The sequence below is a fragment of the Gopherus flavomarginatus genome, chromosome 5, assembly GCF_025201925.1.
Source record: "Gopherus flavomarginatus isolate rGopFla2 chromosome 5, rGopFla2.mat.asm, whole genome shotgun sequence".
NCBI classification, from domain to species: Eukaryota; Metazoa; Chordata; order Testudines; family Testudinidae; genus Gopherus; species Gopherus flavomarginatus.
In genome coordinates this window covers 142,722,549-142,742,144 of record NC_066621.1, presented here as the reverse complement: position 1 = coordinate 142,742,144, position 19,596 = coordinate 142,722,549, and the positions used below count along the sequence as shown (strand labels likewise).

Sequence of the window (19,596 nt, the reverse complement as noted above, 5' to 3'; positions counted from 1 at the left end):
GCACGGAGACCACAGAAGCTGTCATGTCAAAATCTACCTATGGTCCATCTAGCCCAATATGCCACAGCCAATGGCAAGTGCTCCAGAGATAGTCTTCATATCTGCATAATGCAAAGCAATTGTGCAACACCATTTACATGGGAAGTTATGTCTCCCTAATCCAGCCAGGGATCAGCTTATCCCATAAAGCATGAGAACTAATACTGCTTATTTTTAACACTAGCTAGTCAACCTGTGGCTGCTTTTCTTATTCATAAGCATTTCTAATCCTCAATTAATTTAAGCTACTTGCCTCAATAACATCCTGTAGGAGCAAGCTCCAATGGTTGATGATATGTTGCACTTTAAAGGCAATACACTTTAAAAAAGAATCCTTGTGACTTTTGCAATAGTATAAAGATTTATTGGATATTATGGGAAAGAATAAACAGAAAAGCACAGTTGAGATCCCTCTTTCTGATTCATTGTTTTCAATATCATCCCCCATTCCTAACCTGCTCTAGCATTTTTTTTTTAAACCTCCCCTCCTATAAAAGCCCTGCCTCTTTGCTCCCTTTCCTCCCACTGGAACTATAATATAGATTTTTAAAGGCCATTGTCACCACAGATCGTGCTTTAATTTGCTACAAGCAAATTACTAAATACCTACAGGCTTAGCAGAACGGTTCTCTCTCCAAAGCCTCTTTCCCACTGCCACTAAGTAACAAGGCCGCCCAGAGGATTCAGGGGACCTGAGGCAAATGACACTCAACCTCTTGCCAGACTGGACACTGAGCAGTGGGAGCAAGCAATACAATCCTTAAAATTCACCCCTCCTAGGCAATCTGAATCATTATGGATTCGCCTAAGTTTTGTTCCTGCAAGTGAAAATTAAATATGGGTTAGCAAGAATTACACACCAGGAAAGTAGGTCACCATGCTCAAGGTATCACATTAGATGCTGCATTTGCAGATATTTCCAAATATCAACTGCTTACCTTACATGGGTTCACTCGGAAAACAAAAAAAAAAAAAAAAAAAGCCCTGCATATTTTGCAAGGTGACAAGTGATAAAAAGAACCAAAGTAGGAAAGCGCCTGCATAATCCCTGCATGCTGCCAAGATGTCAGCCAGTAAGTGACAAATGTAAATTAATTACATTTGGAGCATACAGACTGGATATTTGCAACTCGTTTCAAGAATCTGGCTCATGTCACACTAGGGCTAGACAGTTTTCCCCAAAGCCAAGATACAGTTCATCTCCTTTCACCCTCTTCTGTGTTACAGCTAATCACAGCCAAGCTCATCCCTCTAACTGAGCGCTTGTGAACAATTCTTGAGGAGGCAAGGCGGAATGTGCAACGTCTGCTGTATTCGCTACAAATAAGAGTGACATTGGGACACATGGAAAGCGCCAGGGAAAAGGTTTCTGTGGGGCAGGGAATGAGAGTCAGGAGCAGGAACGCATGTGTGCTTTCATACACAGCAGGAGTGAAGAACAGGGGAAAATACAGAGAAGAAATGCTATGCTGCTTTAAGACACTCTCCCAGCTTAGTGGGATTTTCACAAGGACAATACACAATAAGGCAGATTAAGGTCACAACGTTCAGTCTGGCAAGGACTAGTGACAGATCCACCTGAGTATCTAAATAGATAGATGCTTCTACAAAGATTTTGTATCAAATCCACACACCCCTCTCATCCCTCTCCTGCAACCCAGGCCCTGCATCTCCTCCCTTAACCACACAATGTTCCCCCAGCCCCTTCCCTCTTGCCACCTACCTCTCCTTCCTTTGCGGGTCTACAGGGCCCATTCAGTATGTCCAACAGCCTCTCTGCTAGGCCACAGGTTACTGCTTATTTCAACTTTCCTGGCACTTTGGGGCATCTAGAATGCATGGCAGGCCAACAAGCCACCAAAGTGCATTACCGCTGATCATTGCTCATCTCACACCTCAAGCTCCAAAATTAAGCGATGCACTTTGGCTACCAGTAAGGGGCTGCATCACGACTCTGATGAGCGTAAAGTAAATGAAGAGAGGTTGCTATGTCTGTAAACACCATAGGGGTAGGGAAGAAGCAGGAGGCATCTTGGTTGGCATTAGACACGGGGAAGAGGAACACAGAGGTGGGTAGGCAGGAACAACAGACAAAGGGAGTGAGGGAGAAGATATCGGAAGGGGCTCAGCTGAACTGAAAATGTTCACGATGGTCCTTACGTTTCCTGCAGCAATCCACTCATCCCGAAATACAACAGAGGTCAATCCCCCCACCACGTTAGGAAGTGCAGTTACTTAAGACCATGAAGGGCTTTTGCAGTGAATCCAATACTGCCACCATCCCCTGCATGTTGGCACCCATCCACAGAAGCCTTGCACTTTCCAAGCTGAGTCACTCGCACCATTCATGCGCCAGTTCCCGGGTAAGAAATTAAAAATAAACCAGACAGGTGCCAAGAATTAGCCAGGCCTGCTCTGCCCACATCTCACTGCAAATACCATTGCAATAGCACAGCTCTCTTGTAATGTCAGACTGGTAAATTTCTCCTGAAGACTGCATCAGAGACAGCCAGGCTCATTGTCTGAAACAAGAATACTTAAATTGCTTCTAAAAGTAGCCTGCATTACTGGAGTTCAATTCTGAATCAGCAAAGAAATCAAGATGCACTGGAAGTGACTGTTTTGAACCTTGACTAACTGGTTTCTGAGCAAGTACCTGCAATTGCTTTCTTCTCTCCTCTCTCCAGTTTTGCTTGCGGGGATTCAGTATAACCACCATGTTCCACCGGCTGCTCCACCCTTTTCATCATGGTGCCCTTGAAACTCATCTGAAGTTGGCTAGTATACTTTTCATGCTGCAGATACAGAAACAAAAATGTGGACAAGGCTATGCAGTGCCATACAACAGGCAATGAAAAGAACAAACTATCTCCCCATGTGATCATATAAGAACAAATCTCGTGGCTGTGCTCGAGAACAAGAATAAAAGACATGCCTGAACAAAGGCTATGGAGTTAAATAACTACCAGCTGAGAAGCTTTCAAATACCTCATTTAGAAGGATATTAAGTGACATTGCCCCAAGAAACATCTCATTAGGAAATTCTTTAAAAAATAACCTAGACAGTTAGAATGAACGCCCCTTCCATTCAGGATTCAAATACTGAACCCTCTCACCGCTCTTTAGTCTCACAACAGCATGATGAAGTCTTCCAAACCCATCCTTTTATCTATCTTCTTTAAGGCTTCGGTGACACCTCAACATATTTTATCATTAATTGTTTCACACCTAGATAGAAGGTGCGGAAAGCTGTATTGCATAAAGTTACGTTCCCCTTAGGGCTGGGCAGTGTTCAATGATCTAATTGGATCTACAGAAAAGGGTGTTTCCATAAAAATCAGGTCTGAGTAAGTTCAGTAAATGATTCACCCAGTCCTACCCTCCTACACAAGTAGACAAATATGGAACCTGGGGTGTGAGACTATAATTGTCAATTGAAGGTTGACATTTGGCATTGGTATTTCTTGTTCTAAATGCTGTGTAGTGACGCTGTGAGCTGTGAAACACCTATGGCATTCCACCCCAGAGGGGACTGACTTTCTGTCATGGGTGAAGTGAGTCTGGTATGCTTTGTATCTGATCCTGCAGCTCATGCTTAGGGGAGCCATTTCACTGAAGTAAGTGAAACTGCTCTATAAGGAAAGTCATAAGGAAGATCTAGGATCTTTGGAGAGAGAAAGAGGCAATTGAAATTGAGAATGCTACTGAGAGTAAATTGAGCAAACGTTGGCTCATTGGAGGAAACATTAAGGGGCTGACATAAGCCACAGCACCCAGAGAAAGGTATTCACTCTTCATTGCTTAATTTCTAGGAGGACACTGATTTTCTGCTGAAGAAAAGTTGAATGTGCTGAGGGTTCATCTTTATACACTAAAGTGCCCTTTGTTTAGCAGGCAGTCATGAAATCATGAATAATTTCAGTTATATGCTAGTCTTGGGAAAGGACAGAGTAGATCTGGGCTAGCTGGGAGATACATCTATCCTCAAGGTGAGATCCTCCCAAGCACATTTTGAAGGGAAACTTAAGTTGTGGTTTTTTCCACAATTCATTATCAAAGCTGTCACCGGTGTACTGAAAAAGGTAGGATGTTGTTTAAGAACATGCTGTAGGGTTTTGCTGTTTAATGCTGTCATCGCTTTACAAGTACCAGTATCTCTATACAAAAACAACATGCGTGCTTACCTTTAACGCTTCCTCTGGTACTTTGTGTTGAATTTGTTCCAACACATACATGTTAGAATGTACGGCGCTTGTTAAGGAAGCAGGGAAGGAATTAAATACATAGCGATAGTGTAACTGAAACAGACGTGATTATACAAGTGGAAAAGCCTAAAAGGAAAAAATTGATGAAGAAACTGAAAGTTGTCGCCACTCTACCAGAACTAAACAGCCCAATGTAATTATTGCCTTAGAACGACACTGTATATTTTGCAACATATAGATCAATTTCTATAGGCACAGCACTGTGTGATACACAGCTGGACTGGACCAGGAGGAGCCGTGGGAAGGAATTCAGAGCCATGACTGTTCACTCACAGCTCCTCCAGCCCTTCCTCCTCAATGCCCGAGCCAGAACTGGAATAGTCCTATGTGGCTGAGCAAGAGGAGGATGGGTAGCTTTAGTTCCCTGCATAGCCACATAGGACCAGGGCTCAATCCTGCTCTGCACTAACAAGTTTTTGGTCAGTATTAGCTTCTTGTGTGGAGAGTAACTCGGGGGGGGTGAAATGCTAAAACTTCCCAAAAAGGGCAATACTCATGTGTTTGGGCTCAAATCATTTCTGCTGCACAGAAAATGCATAAAGGAAACATTCAATAATGTGGTCAAAAGCAGCCCTATAAAGATTACACAGACCAGAAGGGGGGAAAAAAAAACAGGGTGGGAAATGTTAAACTAAAAATAGACACAAGTGGCATGAGCATAGCAGGGAAACCTCACTAGCCTGTGAGTGCCACTCTCAATGGAAAAAGAGCTGAACACCCTTATGCAACAGAGCTCAGCTGAATCATAGCATAGAAAAGATGCTGCCTTCAGTATAGGGCTGAACAAGAGAGGCTCAGAAAGCACTCTTTAAAATGTCCTGGCAAAAAATGGGCAGAAACAATATTTGGTGCAGTTTGTGCTCAATGATGACTGACCCTGCAGCCCTCACTCTCTGAAGTCTTCCCATTGAGGGGCAACACACAGATGCTTAGTCATTTGCAATATTTCATTTCAACAGGAATAGTCACAAGTAAAGGCTGCACTATTAGGCCCTGGGACTATGACGTACAATGCCCAGAGCTACGGGGAAAGTTTAGATCTGTATCTCAGTCATTAAAATCTACCTGCACTCTAGCCATTGGCTTAATACCTTTGATGCATTTAAGTTTACAATAGTCTTCTTCAGGTTTCTGTATATATCAACTCAAAGGTCCCAAGAGGTGATATTGGAGTATTATTAATAATATGCCAACATATTAGCCATACAAGTCACAATTCAGCAAGGCACTTGAACATATGCCTCACCTTAAGTATGCAAGAAGTTCTATTGCTGTCACTCGCACGCTCAAGATGGGGCACGTGTGTAACCACTTTGCTGGATCAGTGCCTTATACTGCAGTATGGAGAGGCCTTCACCAGGTTGAGGCCCCATCATGCCACACACTATACAAACATCTAGTCATTGACAGGTCCCTGCAGCAAAGAGCTTACAGCCTAAAAGACGAGATGTGACAGATGGATGGAACAAACCACTAGGCGGGCTGGAAGGAGGAGGATGCAGATATCAAAGATCAAAGGATGTTTCAGCACAGACGGGTTGTCTACACATTTCATAACCAAACAGTCACATGTCCAGGGCCTGGCCTCCCTCACCAAGGTGCAGTTTGCAGCGGCAAAATGAATAGATTTGTCCACATATTTAGTGCCAGCAGCAATTTGCAGGAGCTAGACATTTAACTACTAAGATTTGCATGCACAAGTCACCTGCAGGCAGAGCAACACAGATTCATTTTTTGGCAGACAGGTTTTTCCTGAAAATAACAGGATGGGCCTCAGTATAGCAGAAAATCTGTACTGTGAAGGGGTAAAAAAATAAAATCCTAGAGGAGGTTGTGCAAGCTCTCTCTCTCATTCTCTCTCCCTACCTCTCTCTCTCTCATACACACACACTTGTAAAAACTATACATAATTTCATGTCTGCTCCCAGACTGGTGCCTAGTGAAGTGTAACATCCAGGGCTCTGTTAAAAAAAAAAAAAATTCTACTCATAGACTTTTAGGTCAGAAAGGACTATCATGATGATCTAGTCTGACCTCCTGCATATTGCAGGCCAGAGAACCTCACCCCCCATTCCTGTAACAGACCCCCTAAGCTCTGGCTGAATCACTGAAGTCCTCAAATCATGATTTAAAGACTTCAAGTTACAGAGAATCCACCACTTACTCTAGTTTAAACCTGCAAGTGACCCATGCTGCCAACCTGACCCATGGGAAAATTCCTTCCTGACCCCAAATATTGTCATTAGTTAGACCCTGAGCATGTGGGCAAGACCCACCAGCCAGACACCTTGCGAAATAATTCTCTGTAATAACTCAGAGCCTTCCCCATCTAGTGGCCCATCACCGGCCACTGGAGATATTTGCTTCTAGCAGTCATGGATCGGCTACATGCCATTGTAGGCAGTTGCATTATCCCACCCCCTCCAAAAACGTATCAATCTCAGTCTTGAAGCCAGTTAGGTTTTTTGCCACCACTGCTCCCCTTGGAAGGCAGTTCCAGAACTTCACTGCTCTGATGGTGAGAAACTTTCAAGCATAAACTTGTTGATGGACAGTTTGTATCCATTTGCTCTTGTGGACACATTGGTGCTTACCTTAAATAACTCCTCTCCCTCCCTGGTATTTATTCCTTTGATATTTTAATAGAGGGCAACCATACCTCCCTTTGGCCTTCATTTGATTCAGCTAAACAAGCCAAGCTCTTTCGAGTCTCCTTTCATAAGGTAGGTTTTCCACTTCTCAGATCATCCTCGTAGCCTTTCTCTGCACCATTTCCAGCTTTAATTCATCTTTCTTAAACATGGGAGATCAGAACTGCACACAGTATTCCTGATGAAGTCTCACCAGTTTCTTGTATAATGGTATTAACACTTCCAGGTCTCTACTAGAAATATGTTTGATGCATCCTAGGCCTTTTTTATGGCCACCTCACACTGGCGACTCACAGATATCCTGTGATCAACCAATACACCCAGGTCTTTCTCCTCCTCTGTCTCTTCCAATTGATAGGTCCCCAGCTTACAGCAAAAATTCTTGTTCGTCCCAAAGTGCATGTCCTTGCACTTTCTACTATTAAATTTCGTCCCATTTCTATTGCTCCAGTTTTCAAGGTCATCTAGATTTTCTTGTATGATATTCCGGTCTTCATCTGTATTGGAGGAACTTTGTGTCTTCTGCAAATTTTATTAGCACACTCCCACTTTTTGTGCAAAGTTCATTAATAAAAATGTTAAATAAGATTGGTCCCAAGACCAATCCCGGAAGAACTCCACTAGTAACCTCCCTCCCTGACAGTTCATCTTTCAGTATAACCCTTTGTAGTTGCTTGCCCCTTTTACCAGTTCCTTACTCACCTTTCAGTTCTCATATTAATCTCCATCTTTTCCAATTTAACTAATTATTTCCCCTGTGGAACGGTATCAAATGCCTTACTGAAATCCAGGTAGAGATTAGATCTACTGCATTTCCATGGTCTAAAGTATCAGTTATCTTCTCAAAGAAGATCAGTTGGTCTGGCATGATCTATCTTTTGTAAAATCATGTTGTATTTTATCCCAATTACTGTCCACCTCTACGCCCTTAACTACTTTCTCTTTCAAAATTTGTTTCATACAATTTAGGTCAAATTTACAGGCCTGTAGTTTCCAACATCACTTTTTTCCCCCCTTTCTTAAATATAGGAACTATATTAGCAATTCTCCAGTCATAAGGTATGCTCTTCCCACCCCCTGACCCCCAGTTTACATTTCATTAAAAATCCTTGCTATTGGACGTGCAATTTCATGTGCCAATTACTTTAATATTCTTAGATGGAGATTATCCGGGACCCCTTACTTAGTCCCATTAAGATGAGAGAGCTAGAGATGGTACCTATGATGGATGCAGCTACTGCCAACATAAGGCCTGATCCAAAGCCCAGTGAAATCAAAGGGAGTTGATATTTGCATGCTTTGGATCAAGCCCACGGTGCAGAAATTCTAAGCTGATGAACCATCCAGAGGCTCTGAAAGGCATTATCAACACACTTAGTCATTAGCCATAATTAAGAGTATTTAACCCTCAACATAACAACAGAGAACTTAAAAACAAAAATAGTGTGTAATGTTCTGCTCAGGCAATAAGGATATCGTAGCCAAAGCGAATCACGTCGTTCAGTTTTAGTGTGATGTATTTCTGGTCAGGAATCCGGACGTCGTTCACAAAAGTCTGCAAGACAGAAACACAGACCCTCTTTTGATGAAAAGCATAATGTTTACATATTTAGCCAAGCAACCCAATGGAACACATGTATAAACTCTGAAAACACCTAGCTCCACCTACAAGCCAGTAAAAACAAAATATAGTTCGACAATCGTTAGAACTATTCATATTCTATGTACTGGATTTAATTTTCTTTAGCCATTACAGTAACACCCACATGCCACCATGGAGATGAGTACTACACCATGTTAGGCTCTGCACATGTGCATACTATGAGACAGGTCTGTGCCTCAAAATGCTTACAATTTAAATAAACTGGAGAGGCTAGGGATGGGGGACAGGCATGAAAGGAAGCATCATTATTGTTTGTATTGAAGTGATACCTAAGGCCACATTGTGCTTGGTGCTGTATAAACACAGAATTAAAAGATGCTCCCCTCCCCTAAAGAGCTTACAAGCTAATTATTCCCTTTTTACAGATGGGGAAGAGAAGCCCAGAGAGATTAAGAGATTTGCCCAAGGTCACATAAGAAGTGTGAGGCAGAGCTGGAAATTGACTCCAGGCCTCCTAATAGAAAAGAAATGAATCCACATGTGAGAATCAGGCAATTGCGTGTAAGTGCTTTTTGTATGTCCAGTTCAGAAATAAAAAGAGATCATAAACTTAGGCAAACAAATGCCGGCATGCTGCTGGGGGCTAGGTACACAGCTGCACTTAGATCAAGAGATGGGCACTGGCAAACATTGGGACTTATCACATGCTCGGAGGTGGAATTCTATATAGATAGGAAATGAGAAGCAGCTGCCAGTTGTCGGGTTTTCAGAGCTGCAGTGCAATTCCTTCCCTGGATGCATAAGGGCGGAGTCACTGCTTGTGAAACACACCAGAAAACTGACTCTTTCAAAAATGACTTTGAAGAAACAGGTTTACAAAGTAAAACGAGCAAATATGCCTTCAGTGCCGGGGCATAACTTCCCCCTCCTAATCCTTTCACAACGGCCCAGGTTAAGCACACGTGACAAGACCAAGTATTAAATCCAGTGAAATATAGTTTAGAACAGGGATCAGCAACCTTTGACACACTGCCGATCAGGGAAATCCGCTGGTGGGCCGAGCTAGTTTGTTTACCTGCAGCGTCCGCAGTTTAGGCCGATCGCAGCTCCCACTGGCCACGGTTCACCGTGCCAGGCCAATAATGGGCTGCGGGAAGTGGCGGCCAGCACATCTTCGGCCCGTACCACTTCCCGCAGCCCCCATTGGCCTGGCATGGCGAACCAGGGCGGAAGAGGGGATGTCTCCCCATACAGAGTACAAACGTCCCAACGCAGAGCTTACCTCTTCTAACGAATGCTTGCATGTTGTATTTACTACTACTAAATATTCATATTTATTTAAAGCAAGAGCACAGCAGCCTGCATCATCTCTGTCGTCACCTATCAGTCCCTTTCAGTTGTTGCTGCTGCTTTGCCACAGTGAGCTAGTGAGCCGTCTACAGTATTTATGTAACAAAATAATAATACTTGGCACTTCTGCAGAGCTTTCCATTTTCAAATCACTTTACCAGCAATTAGTTACCCTTCACATAACACCTCTGTGAGGTACATAAAGACACATGATCATGCACATTTCGTAGAGGACAACACTGGCAGAGAGCCCAAAGCCTGGTCAACATACAGTTTTTGTACCAGTGTGCTATTTAACGGGAATGATTTTTTTTAAAACCAAAATAGTTATATTAGTACAACCCCCAATGTGGACATAGTTATAAAGCTTTCTTATACAGATACAGTGTATTCTCCTTTCCCTACAGAAAGAGCTCTACCAGTATAAAGCACCTTTATACCAATATAACTGTATCCATGGTAGGAGGCAGTACTGCCTTAACTACAACACTTTAGCTAAAGCAATACAACTTGTGTGTGTAGACAAGCCCTAAGTGACTTGCCTGAAGCCACTCGGTGAGTCGGTGCCACAGCAGAGATTAAGACTCAAGAGTGCATCTCCCAGCTCTATGCTGAATTCATTAGGCCACGCTGCCCTTCAATCTTAATAACAGAAACAGGGCGGGGAGGGTATTCTCGTTATTTAAAAGGCAATTTTTAAATGGCTTATCTCAGAGAAATTAAAAGGCATTCCATACTGTACATCCTTAATTAGTAAGACAGTTGGCTCGTCCAAGGTCACCCTGCTTAGCATGAACAGCTGACTGAAGAATCTTTACTAGTTTTGCAGTTTTATAGAGCCAGTCAGAAAATTTCAGTGCAAAACAGAGACAAAATTTCAACCCATTTCCAACCAGCTCTACAATTTTATTAGCAACTGAAGAGTTCAGCCAGGCTGAGGTTGAGGGGGGCAGAGGGGTGGAGAGAGAGGGAGCAGCAACATAAAGGAAAATAACTTCAATGGATGTGTGTTTATTTTCTAGTTAAACAACTCATTGCTCAAACCAGCCATGCACACACTTACACAGGTGTTAGGCTTCACTCCCATGAGTAAGTCCCACTGACTCAAAATGGGTCTACTTTCGCAAGTAAAGTTAAGTATGCTCATAAAGGTCACACGATTAGGACCTAGACATACACAGTATATACGTCTTAGCCAGCTGAAGCATTTACAACTTACCCCATTTAAGCTCCCAAGATCCTTCACCCTGTGCTCATCTTTGTCCTTGTCATAGTTGATTACAGCATGCTGCTTATCCACACTGCGGGACTGGGAACAAAGACATAATGAATCTGAGACTGGTCAGACACAAGAGGTTATCTTAATAAAAAAAAACATGGTGATATTAGGCTCACCTGGTATGGGGGTGGGTGGAAGATTACATATTATTAATTACTTTATTATGTAAGAATTCTGTTCTGGAAATACTTACACATGGGTAACTTTACTCAAACAAATAGTCCCACTGACTCTACATAATGTTACTTGCACTCAGTACATTTAATCTTCAAAATGCATGAATTAACTACAGGTAAAATAAACTGGGTCTGTGTTCAATTTTTTACATGATCTTTATAGTTTGAAAAATTTAAATGAGGTCACAGAAACTCTCTGCTCTATATTTAGGATTATTTTCAATTTCCCAATATGACCTGAATTCTAACTGGAAAAACTAGACCAGTCAATGAAAAGCACATCAATATAAACCTCTGTAGTATCTCTGGGTATCTGCAAAAATGAACAAACCACCGAAGTAAGGAGGCAAAGCTACACTTTTACTGAAGATCTATCAATCAGCTGTTGGAAGAGAGGAGTTGCTCCCCTTCTCCAGGTATAGACACGCTGGCTTCCACAACACTATTCTAAAAATGTCTCTACCAACCTGCTTTTAAGCAAAGAGAGGCCAGCACTGTTTCATGAGAATTCAAGAATTAAAACAAAAGAATGGCTTTTTTGTGACAAATATTGTAACAGTTTCCTAGAATTTTTTCTCCCTTGCTGATGTCAAACATGTTGATAATGTTCCTAGCAGCAGATAAATCCTCAGCTTTTTCTTCTTTTTTCCAGACTAAGTTTCAACCATGGAAATGTGTCCTCCAGAATGACCCCAACTGGTTGATTAGAAACAAACATATATTCAATTTGGAGGTTATATTTATATATCATGAGATAGCCTACATCATTTGCAACCTACTGCAGAAAGCAGAAGTTATTGCTTAGATATGAAAAAAAAACAAAAACAGGTTTGCCTCAGGGTGCATCACTAATATTTTGATATCTCATGAAAAAAAAACAAAACCTCTAAGTGGGTCACCACTGAATGTAAATACAGTCAGTTTCAAATGAAAAATGATCCTTACTGCTGAGGCAATTTTAACTGCCATGCCATCCAATAGGTGTCATTACTCTAGGCAGTCGCGCCAGGAAGTTTCCATGATAGTTAAAGCTGTACAACAGTTCCCATGATATGAAAATGTCTTCAGGACAACTGATATTGCACACAGAGAAGTAACAGTCAAGACTGCACGACAGACTCTAACACATTTATGGTAAGGCACCTTCTTGCTCTCATATAGTGCCTTTTCCATCACTATCTCAAAGTACTTCTCAACCATTAACATATTAATCCTCACAACACCTCTAAGGGAGGGCTGCGCTACTATCCCCATTGCACAGATGAGGCGAAGAGAGGCTAAGTAAGCTGCTCAGGGTCATAGAGGAAGTCTGTGGAAAAGCAGGGAATTGAACCCCACTCTCAAGTCTTAGGCTTTTGCCCTAGCCATCGGACCACGTAGTGTGTGACGAAGACCCAAGATGAGAGAGGGACGGACACAGACATGGACACACAGGACTACTCACACAGGAAGTGAAATATGTTCATTTTTACTTTTTATTTGTATTGCAGTAGCACCTAGGAGCTTCAGTTATAGCCAGAACCCCATCTTGCTGGACGCTGTACAAACAGAACAACAACAAAATGGTCCCTGCCTGAGGTTGCGGGCTTCATCCCTTTATTGTAATGCTTTCTGTAACCTCGGTTTCATGGCTCTCTACCTCTGATGCAAATAACTTGATAGAAGAGAGTCCCGCCAAATGTGTATGCAATGTGGGCAACTTTGGGCCTAAAACAAGGGATCATGTGAGCGGGTTGCACATGCCTCAGGACCATGAGTGCCTTTGATACAGACTTCATCTCCCTCCACAAGCTGCCACTCAAGCCGCCCTGCCCTGCCCTCATGGATAATACAATCTGTTATGTGGTTTCACAATGCCAAAAGACGGCCCAGCGGTGCAAGCAGGATATACCGCTGTGATAATGGGAGACGACCAAAGAACCTGCCCTTCAAAATGTCAAGTGCTCTCTACCCATTAGGTTGCCTCCACTAGGATTTAAAGATTCATTGCTGTTGGAAGGCATTGGCCAACAGGTCCTCCTATTCTCGTGTGGCAAGTCAGGGAAGGAGGTGCTAAGCTGGTCCAGTTGAAGTCTAGCGGCAACTCAATCTTCTTAGCACTTATTAAAAACCTACACTGACTTGGCTAGACTAGAGTATTAGGACATTAACTCATCTTCTAACAGCAACACATTCTTGAATCCTAGTCAAGACAAACCTGCTGCCATCGATGGAAGCCATGGGTGCTCAGCACCGTGCAGAACTGGACCAGGAAGGAGAATGATGAGCCAAAATCAAGACATAGGTAAAAGCTTTACTACTGCTCTGAGTTATTGCCTCACTCTAGAAGAACCCCTTTGATACAGGTTCTTAGATGCACCATTCATACTGAATGGTCTCGTACCAGCCACGGGACACAGAGAAGCAGATCAGCGATGTTCTGGCTGGATGACCCAGCAGCTAACATGAACAAGGACTCCTTGGTTCCTGGGCTAGCTGATGCTTGGGGCATCACAGTCATCAGTGGTGTCTGCAGAAATGGAAAGCTCTGGGCACAATGTTTGGTAATAAACATATATGGTAGAGCCAGCTGGCACTTAAACAGTGTGCCACACAGAAATTAACGCAGCAAACGTGATGATTCCCCCCGCCCTCCCCCCCCAAAAAAAGATTTATGCAAGACAGACTCTCTGTTGCACCAGGTTATAGAGGTCCTGATTCTCTCTTGCACCAAGATAACAGTCTGTGTAGAAAGGGGACACAGGAAGTGTGGACATCAGGGGTTTGGTTACGTTTCCCTGATTCTCAAGCTTCCCTGGCTATGGCCTTGATGTACATTAGTGTAGCCTTGGGGCTACTGGAACTTATGACAGCTGGATACAGTCCCCTAGGGCCCATGTGCTAGCTGAGAATTGCCATAGGGGAGCAGAGATCTGCTCCACTCCCACTGCAACTCCTACACCAAGAGGGGGTAGGTTGGTGTAGGAGCTGACTTTGCTGACTTAGAACCAATAAGCCTTCTCCATGGAAGAATTTTCAGCTGTAACCAAATTGCATCTTCCTGTGCCACACTGGTGATGCAAAAGGACCAGAAATAGGGTGAAGAATCTGGCCCATGATCTTGAAACTATTTGGCAGCATCTCTTTAAAGAAAGCATTAAAAAAAAATCATATTTTAACCGTTCTACAACTAACACTGATGAGAAATGCTGTGCTCTCCTGCAGAAAAGAGGATTTTGTTGCTTTCAGTTGTGTCAACAAATGCACACCATAAGAATCAGCAACAGGAGCTCTTGAGGGCTTGCCTACATGGAAACCAGAAGCAAAATAACTAAAATGAGTTGTAATTCACACCTTTAGTTATTTCCACACAAATCTGCTCATGCTCATTTGGGAGCAGACGTGGCCTATGTTGACATCCCTTAAGTTTAAGAGAAATAGCTCTCCCTCAGTGTAACAGTAACCTCAAGGGCTAGAGGATGATCAACCTTTGTTCTTCCAGGTTCCAGCAGAATGTTTCAAATCCTACTCATGAACAAGAGGGACTTTGATCAGCTTCAAGATTGTTAGACTAGAACCTGATCCAACTCATACTGAAGTCGGAGTCTTCTCACCGACCTCCTTGGGAGTTAGTCAGGCCCCTGGTGGATAAAGTCACCCAGAGTATGAACAGCCCCATTTATATCAGTATTTTAGGAACCATCAGCTTATTAAGCATTTTGACTCAATCAGGCTGATGAAGGTGATAGAGTGAGAAACATGCTCAATTGCATCCTCCATTGCAAAAATACAACAGTGCTCTACGTAACATGTGGGGTGGGGGCAGACACGTCAAAATGGAAACACTGCTATCTGAATTTCTCATGCGCTTCTTTTAAAAAAATTCACAACAGCTTGTCTAAAACAATCTTTATAAAGCAAAAAACAAGTGAAACAAACTGACAGCTGTAAGTATTTCTCAGGAGGAGCAAAGTCAGAGATAAACAGGGCCCTGAAGCATTCCAACACTAATACAAGTATCACTTCTATTCCACTTGGAAACATCAAAAACAGGGTTTCATCTTCTCAAATGAAGGGGTGGAGGAACAACTGTTTGAATGGAAGCCTAAAGCTGAAAAGAGCCAGACAGAGGGTTACACCTCAGGAGATGGGGAGGGGGCAGAACATGGTGGATAAAAATCGATTTAAAAATAATAATGAAAAAAAATTGGATTGTTTTGTATTTAAAATCAGATTTTTGGTGATAAAATGCTTTTTGAGGAAAAAAACTTATCTAAAGATAGTTCTAATTAAGATACATTCTAATTCTATAGTATGAGACAACATATTCATGTAATGTTTAAGAAAAGTTTTGTAAATGAGTTCCAACAGTTCATGGATTAGGGACCCAATCTTACGGGGTTCCAGGGGCTTCTGTATAGATTATTTAGGTTAATCTTTCTATCTACCCAATGGGACTTAGTGCTCAATCTAGAAGATACCATCAGAGATGCTTAGTTTTGCAGCAGTTCTCAAACTGTGGATTTGTGTCTCCAGAGGTAACATGCATGCTAACAGCAAAAATGTTTTAAATAAATAATATATAGAGGTGACAAATAACAGCTATTGTCTCTCTGCAAATTTGTATACACAGAGTTAATCCCTTATTTCTATCTAAAAGTGCAAAGTTTCAAAAAGTTCAGTGAATAGAAGCTTGTTGGGGGTGGAATAGATCTGGACAAGGAGAAGAAGACTGGAGATAAATGTGAGAAGCCAGGGACATAAACTTGTTTTGTTAAAATATTATATGTTTGCTGTTGAAGAAAAAAAATCCAGAATACTTAACATTGTTTTAGTTAAATAAAAACAATTTAAAATGTCTGTCTGGTGATGTTCTCCTCCTAATACAGCATGACAAGAAAATCCTCCAAATATTAATGATTAACCTGTTGAATTGGAGATATTTCTGAAGTCATTGGGAGGTGAACTATCTGCTTCAATTACCTTTGGTAGATGAAATAACCAAACAATCATTCATTTTTTTATATAGCTATAAAACAAATCTGAAAAGTTTTCAAATAAATCACTGTTTAAAAATGTATAGTGTGTACCTTCTAAAAATGAAACATATATCTCTGAGTTGTGAAGAACATGTATTAAGGTTATAACAACCAACAAGAATGCACTTTTATGTAGAAATCCATGATTAAATCAAGTCCTCCTGACTAGTGATTTAAATCATGATTTAAATCAATTTGGTTTAAATCAAATCCACTCTGAGGCAGAAGGAGAAATTCAAAGTTTCTCCAGTTCTAGTACAGAGCCTACTATCAGTTCAAATAACTTTTCTTGTAGACAAGAAGTGTGCTTTTCCTGAACACTCAGTAACAGCATTTACCACATTTTCTGAAGGGTAACATGGAACGATACAATATTGACTTACACGGTATTTCTTTTCCATAAATATAATCACTTCTTAATAACGTTATGCTGCTCTGTTTCTCCAACACAGTCTATAATACACCATGTTTTAAATACCTAAAACTTACCATTTACCTCAAATTAACAAAGTTATTCAAAGGGAGAGGTACTGTATACTTTGATAACCCCCCTAAAGCCTACATTAGAAGGGGGCATATTTCCAAACAAATCTACCTAAATCTTTGTGTGCCAATCTCAAAACCTCCACCAGCACCCTGCATCAGCCTTTTCATTTACTGCGACTACCCACGCAGCCAAGTGGTATGTCTATGGTCCTTGAAAACACACTCACCACATTAGTCACATAGCCTCAAATCCTGAGCCTGCTGGGTTAGAACTATAAGCAGCTTAAAAATGTGGCTCTGCACTGCAGGAATCCAGAGTAGCGGAGTCCCCATGGAGGGAGATCCCATACCGCAGAGAACAGATATTGTGTGACAGGTCTCCATGGCTCTATGGATAGAGAGCAGGGAGGGCTCCAGGAATGATGCAGGGAGGAGAGAGGAACGAAAACAGTAGGCCGCGAACAGATTCAAAGTGAGATCCACAGGATCAGAAACCTGCCTGGGGATAGAGACGAGGGAGAATCAAGCCGTCCCTTGTATTTCCCCATACGGTTTAGCAGCAGTCAGACCCTGGGTCTCTACGTAGATCCAGATTCCGTTTCTCCCTAGGCTCAGCACAAGACCCACAGGCAAAACTCTTCCGCTTCAGCTTTATGCACAGGATCAAGATTTGCAACTCGACCTTTGGATCTGAAACTCAGTGCCAGGAGGGATTATGGTACGGGAGAGAAGTAAGGCTGTCAGAAAGTTGTGGTTTTAGGCTCAAAGGTTGCAGCCACAGTGTGTTAAAGCTACGGTTTTGTCAAAGGAAGTTGCGTCTGGGCCAAATATAAGTGGCATTGAGGTAGAGGCACCATTTCAGGTTGCAGTGAAGGAGGCAGCTTACAGTGGGCGGTCCAGGGGCCACTTAGGGCCAGTGCGGGCACACACTGCAGTGAACAAGTCCCCAAGTGTGGGCACCATGTGTTGGGGGAAAGGAATGTAGGGTCTTCCCTCTGTGCACCACATCCAGCCCTGCCCCCTCCCCTCACCCCCTGCCCAGTTGCAATCATAGCCTAGAGTGCGCAGGAATGCAGGGACCAGGCCCCCGATCCCAGTGGCAGCACAGGCTCCTCCTCCCCATACCCCACCTCCTCCATGCTGCAGTTCCCTGCTGGGCCTGGCTTCCAGAGGCTCATTTCAGCACCGCCAGCCCTTGGATGCTGCTGTCAGCAGCAGGGGCCAGCCTCTCCACAACTGGTTCCATGCACCTCAGCTTCCCGCCCCCAAGGATAGGACCACAAACAGCCTCCCTCTGACAAGAACAGCCCAACTTGAGTTGCGTGTAGGCTAAGCACAGGAGGGTCAGCTCCCTGGCTCACCCTATCTAAACGGTGCCCTTGCATGACTCCCTGAAATTCAGCCCAGCTGCCCCCTCATCATGACAGAGGCCAAATTTGCGAGTGGCATTGTGAAAAAGCTGCCATGAATGCAGAAAGTTGCTGCTTCCACAACAAAAGTGCAGTCCGCAACTTCCTAAGAGCCTCTGAGATCAAATAAATACACAGTGGCAGTTGCTGTATTCTGTATGTTAACGATAGTCTGATGTGTGTCACTGGCACTTAGAATGAATGTTTGTTGCAGGTTGCGGCCAGAGCGCTGCAGTTATCTAAGTCAAATACTTTCCATGCTGAGCAGGTTACACTTCTGTCAGTAACAGTTGTTACTAGCACTCTGGGAAATGCTCAGAGCTAGCCACAGTGCAAAACAGCCACTGTCCCAGTAAGGGAATTTAAACCTCTTGGTGCCAGCCTTTTAAACTGGACCACTGGAGCAATTTAAAAATCGCATACTCTGATTTGAAATTTGCTCACTTATTATTTTTACAAGTAACACCCAAAATTCACACCACCAAGAGAGATTACCCAGCTGGATTTGTCTACTTTGTGCATTAGACAGCATTTTGTGTACAGTCCATCTCAGTATTTCTCTAGTACAATCAGTTAAGCCCTGCAACAGATCTGTTACAATGGACACACATCAAAGTAGGGCATGCCTTGTCTTCAATGGGACTCTGCATAAGCACAGGGGTTTGTGCCAGAGTAGTCCACTGGTCGGTGAGTGTTATGCATCTCCATTTTGTGCCCAGTCCACAGGGTATATGAGCCTATTACAGTCCCAGGAACAGAGCCAGGCCTCAAGCAACTGAGGTGATGCTTTTAGTCCAGTGGTTCCCAAACTTTAACAACCTGTGAACCCCTTTCACTAAAATGTCAAGTCTCACGAATCCCCTCCTAAAAGTTCATATTTCCAGGGATTTTCTCCTTTACCTGAGTATAAGTTATAAAAGTAATGAACTTGGAAATATAAAATGTGTTTTTATGACATGCTTATTACACACTATTTATTATGAATTATTATTCATCATTACAATATTTTTATTACATTATGAAAACGGCAACACGCTTCCAAGATCTCACTTTTGTATTTGCATCACTTTGAATAAGCCTGTTATAAGACAAGGCTCCTATGTTTCATCAAGGAGTATCAGATGTGAAACAGCATAAAGGTATTTTAAGAAGCCAACTCAAAGAGTTCCTCCTACACAAGCATTCAGGTCTTGAGCAGTCCAAGCAAACAACGCACATTTTAACAAAGCTTAAACTTGTTCTTCACAATAATTTTAAAAACAACACTGACTATTTATTTCAAAAACAACAAAAAATATCCACCTCCCTTTCCATTTCTTA

The 19,596-nt window shown here is 42.5% G+C and overlaps 1 protein-coding gene across 2 annotated transcripts in view; it reads right to left on the bottom strand.

Moving 5' to 3' along the window:
- Positions 1 to 19,596, bottom strand: part of CEP170B (centrosomal protein 170B) — a 93,669-nt gene that overhangs the window by 56,642 nt on the left and 17,431 nt on the right. For both annotated transcript variants that reach the window (XM_050954080.1, XM_050954081.1), the window contains exons 3-6: positions 11,128 to 11,217; positions 8,432 to 8,510; positions 4,224 to 4,282; positions 2,696 to 2,834 (exon numbers count right to left, since the gene is read on the bottom strand). In XM_050954080.1, coding sequence (XP_050810037.1) covers positions 2,696 to 2,834; positions 4,224 to 4,282; positions 8,432 to 8,510; positions 11,128 to 11,217 — 367 coding nt within the window. The remainder of the gene's footprint in view (positions 1 to 2,695; positions 2,835 to 4,223; positions 4,283 to 8,431; positions 8,511 to 11,127; positions 11,218 to 19,596) is intronic.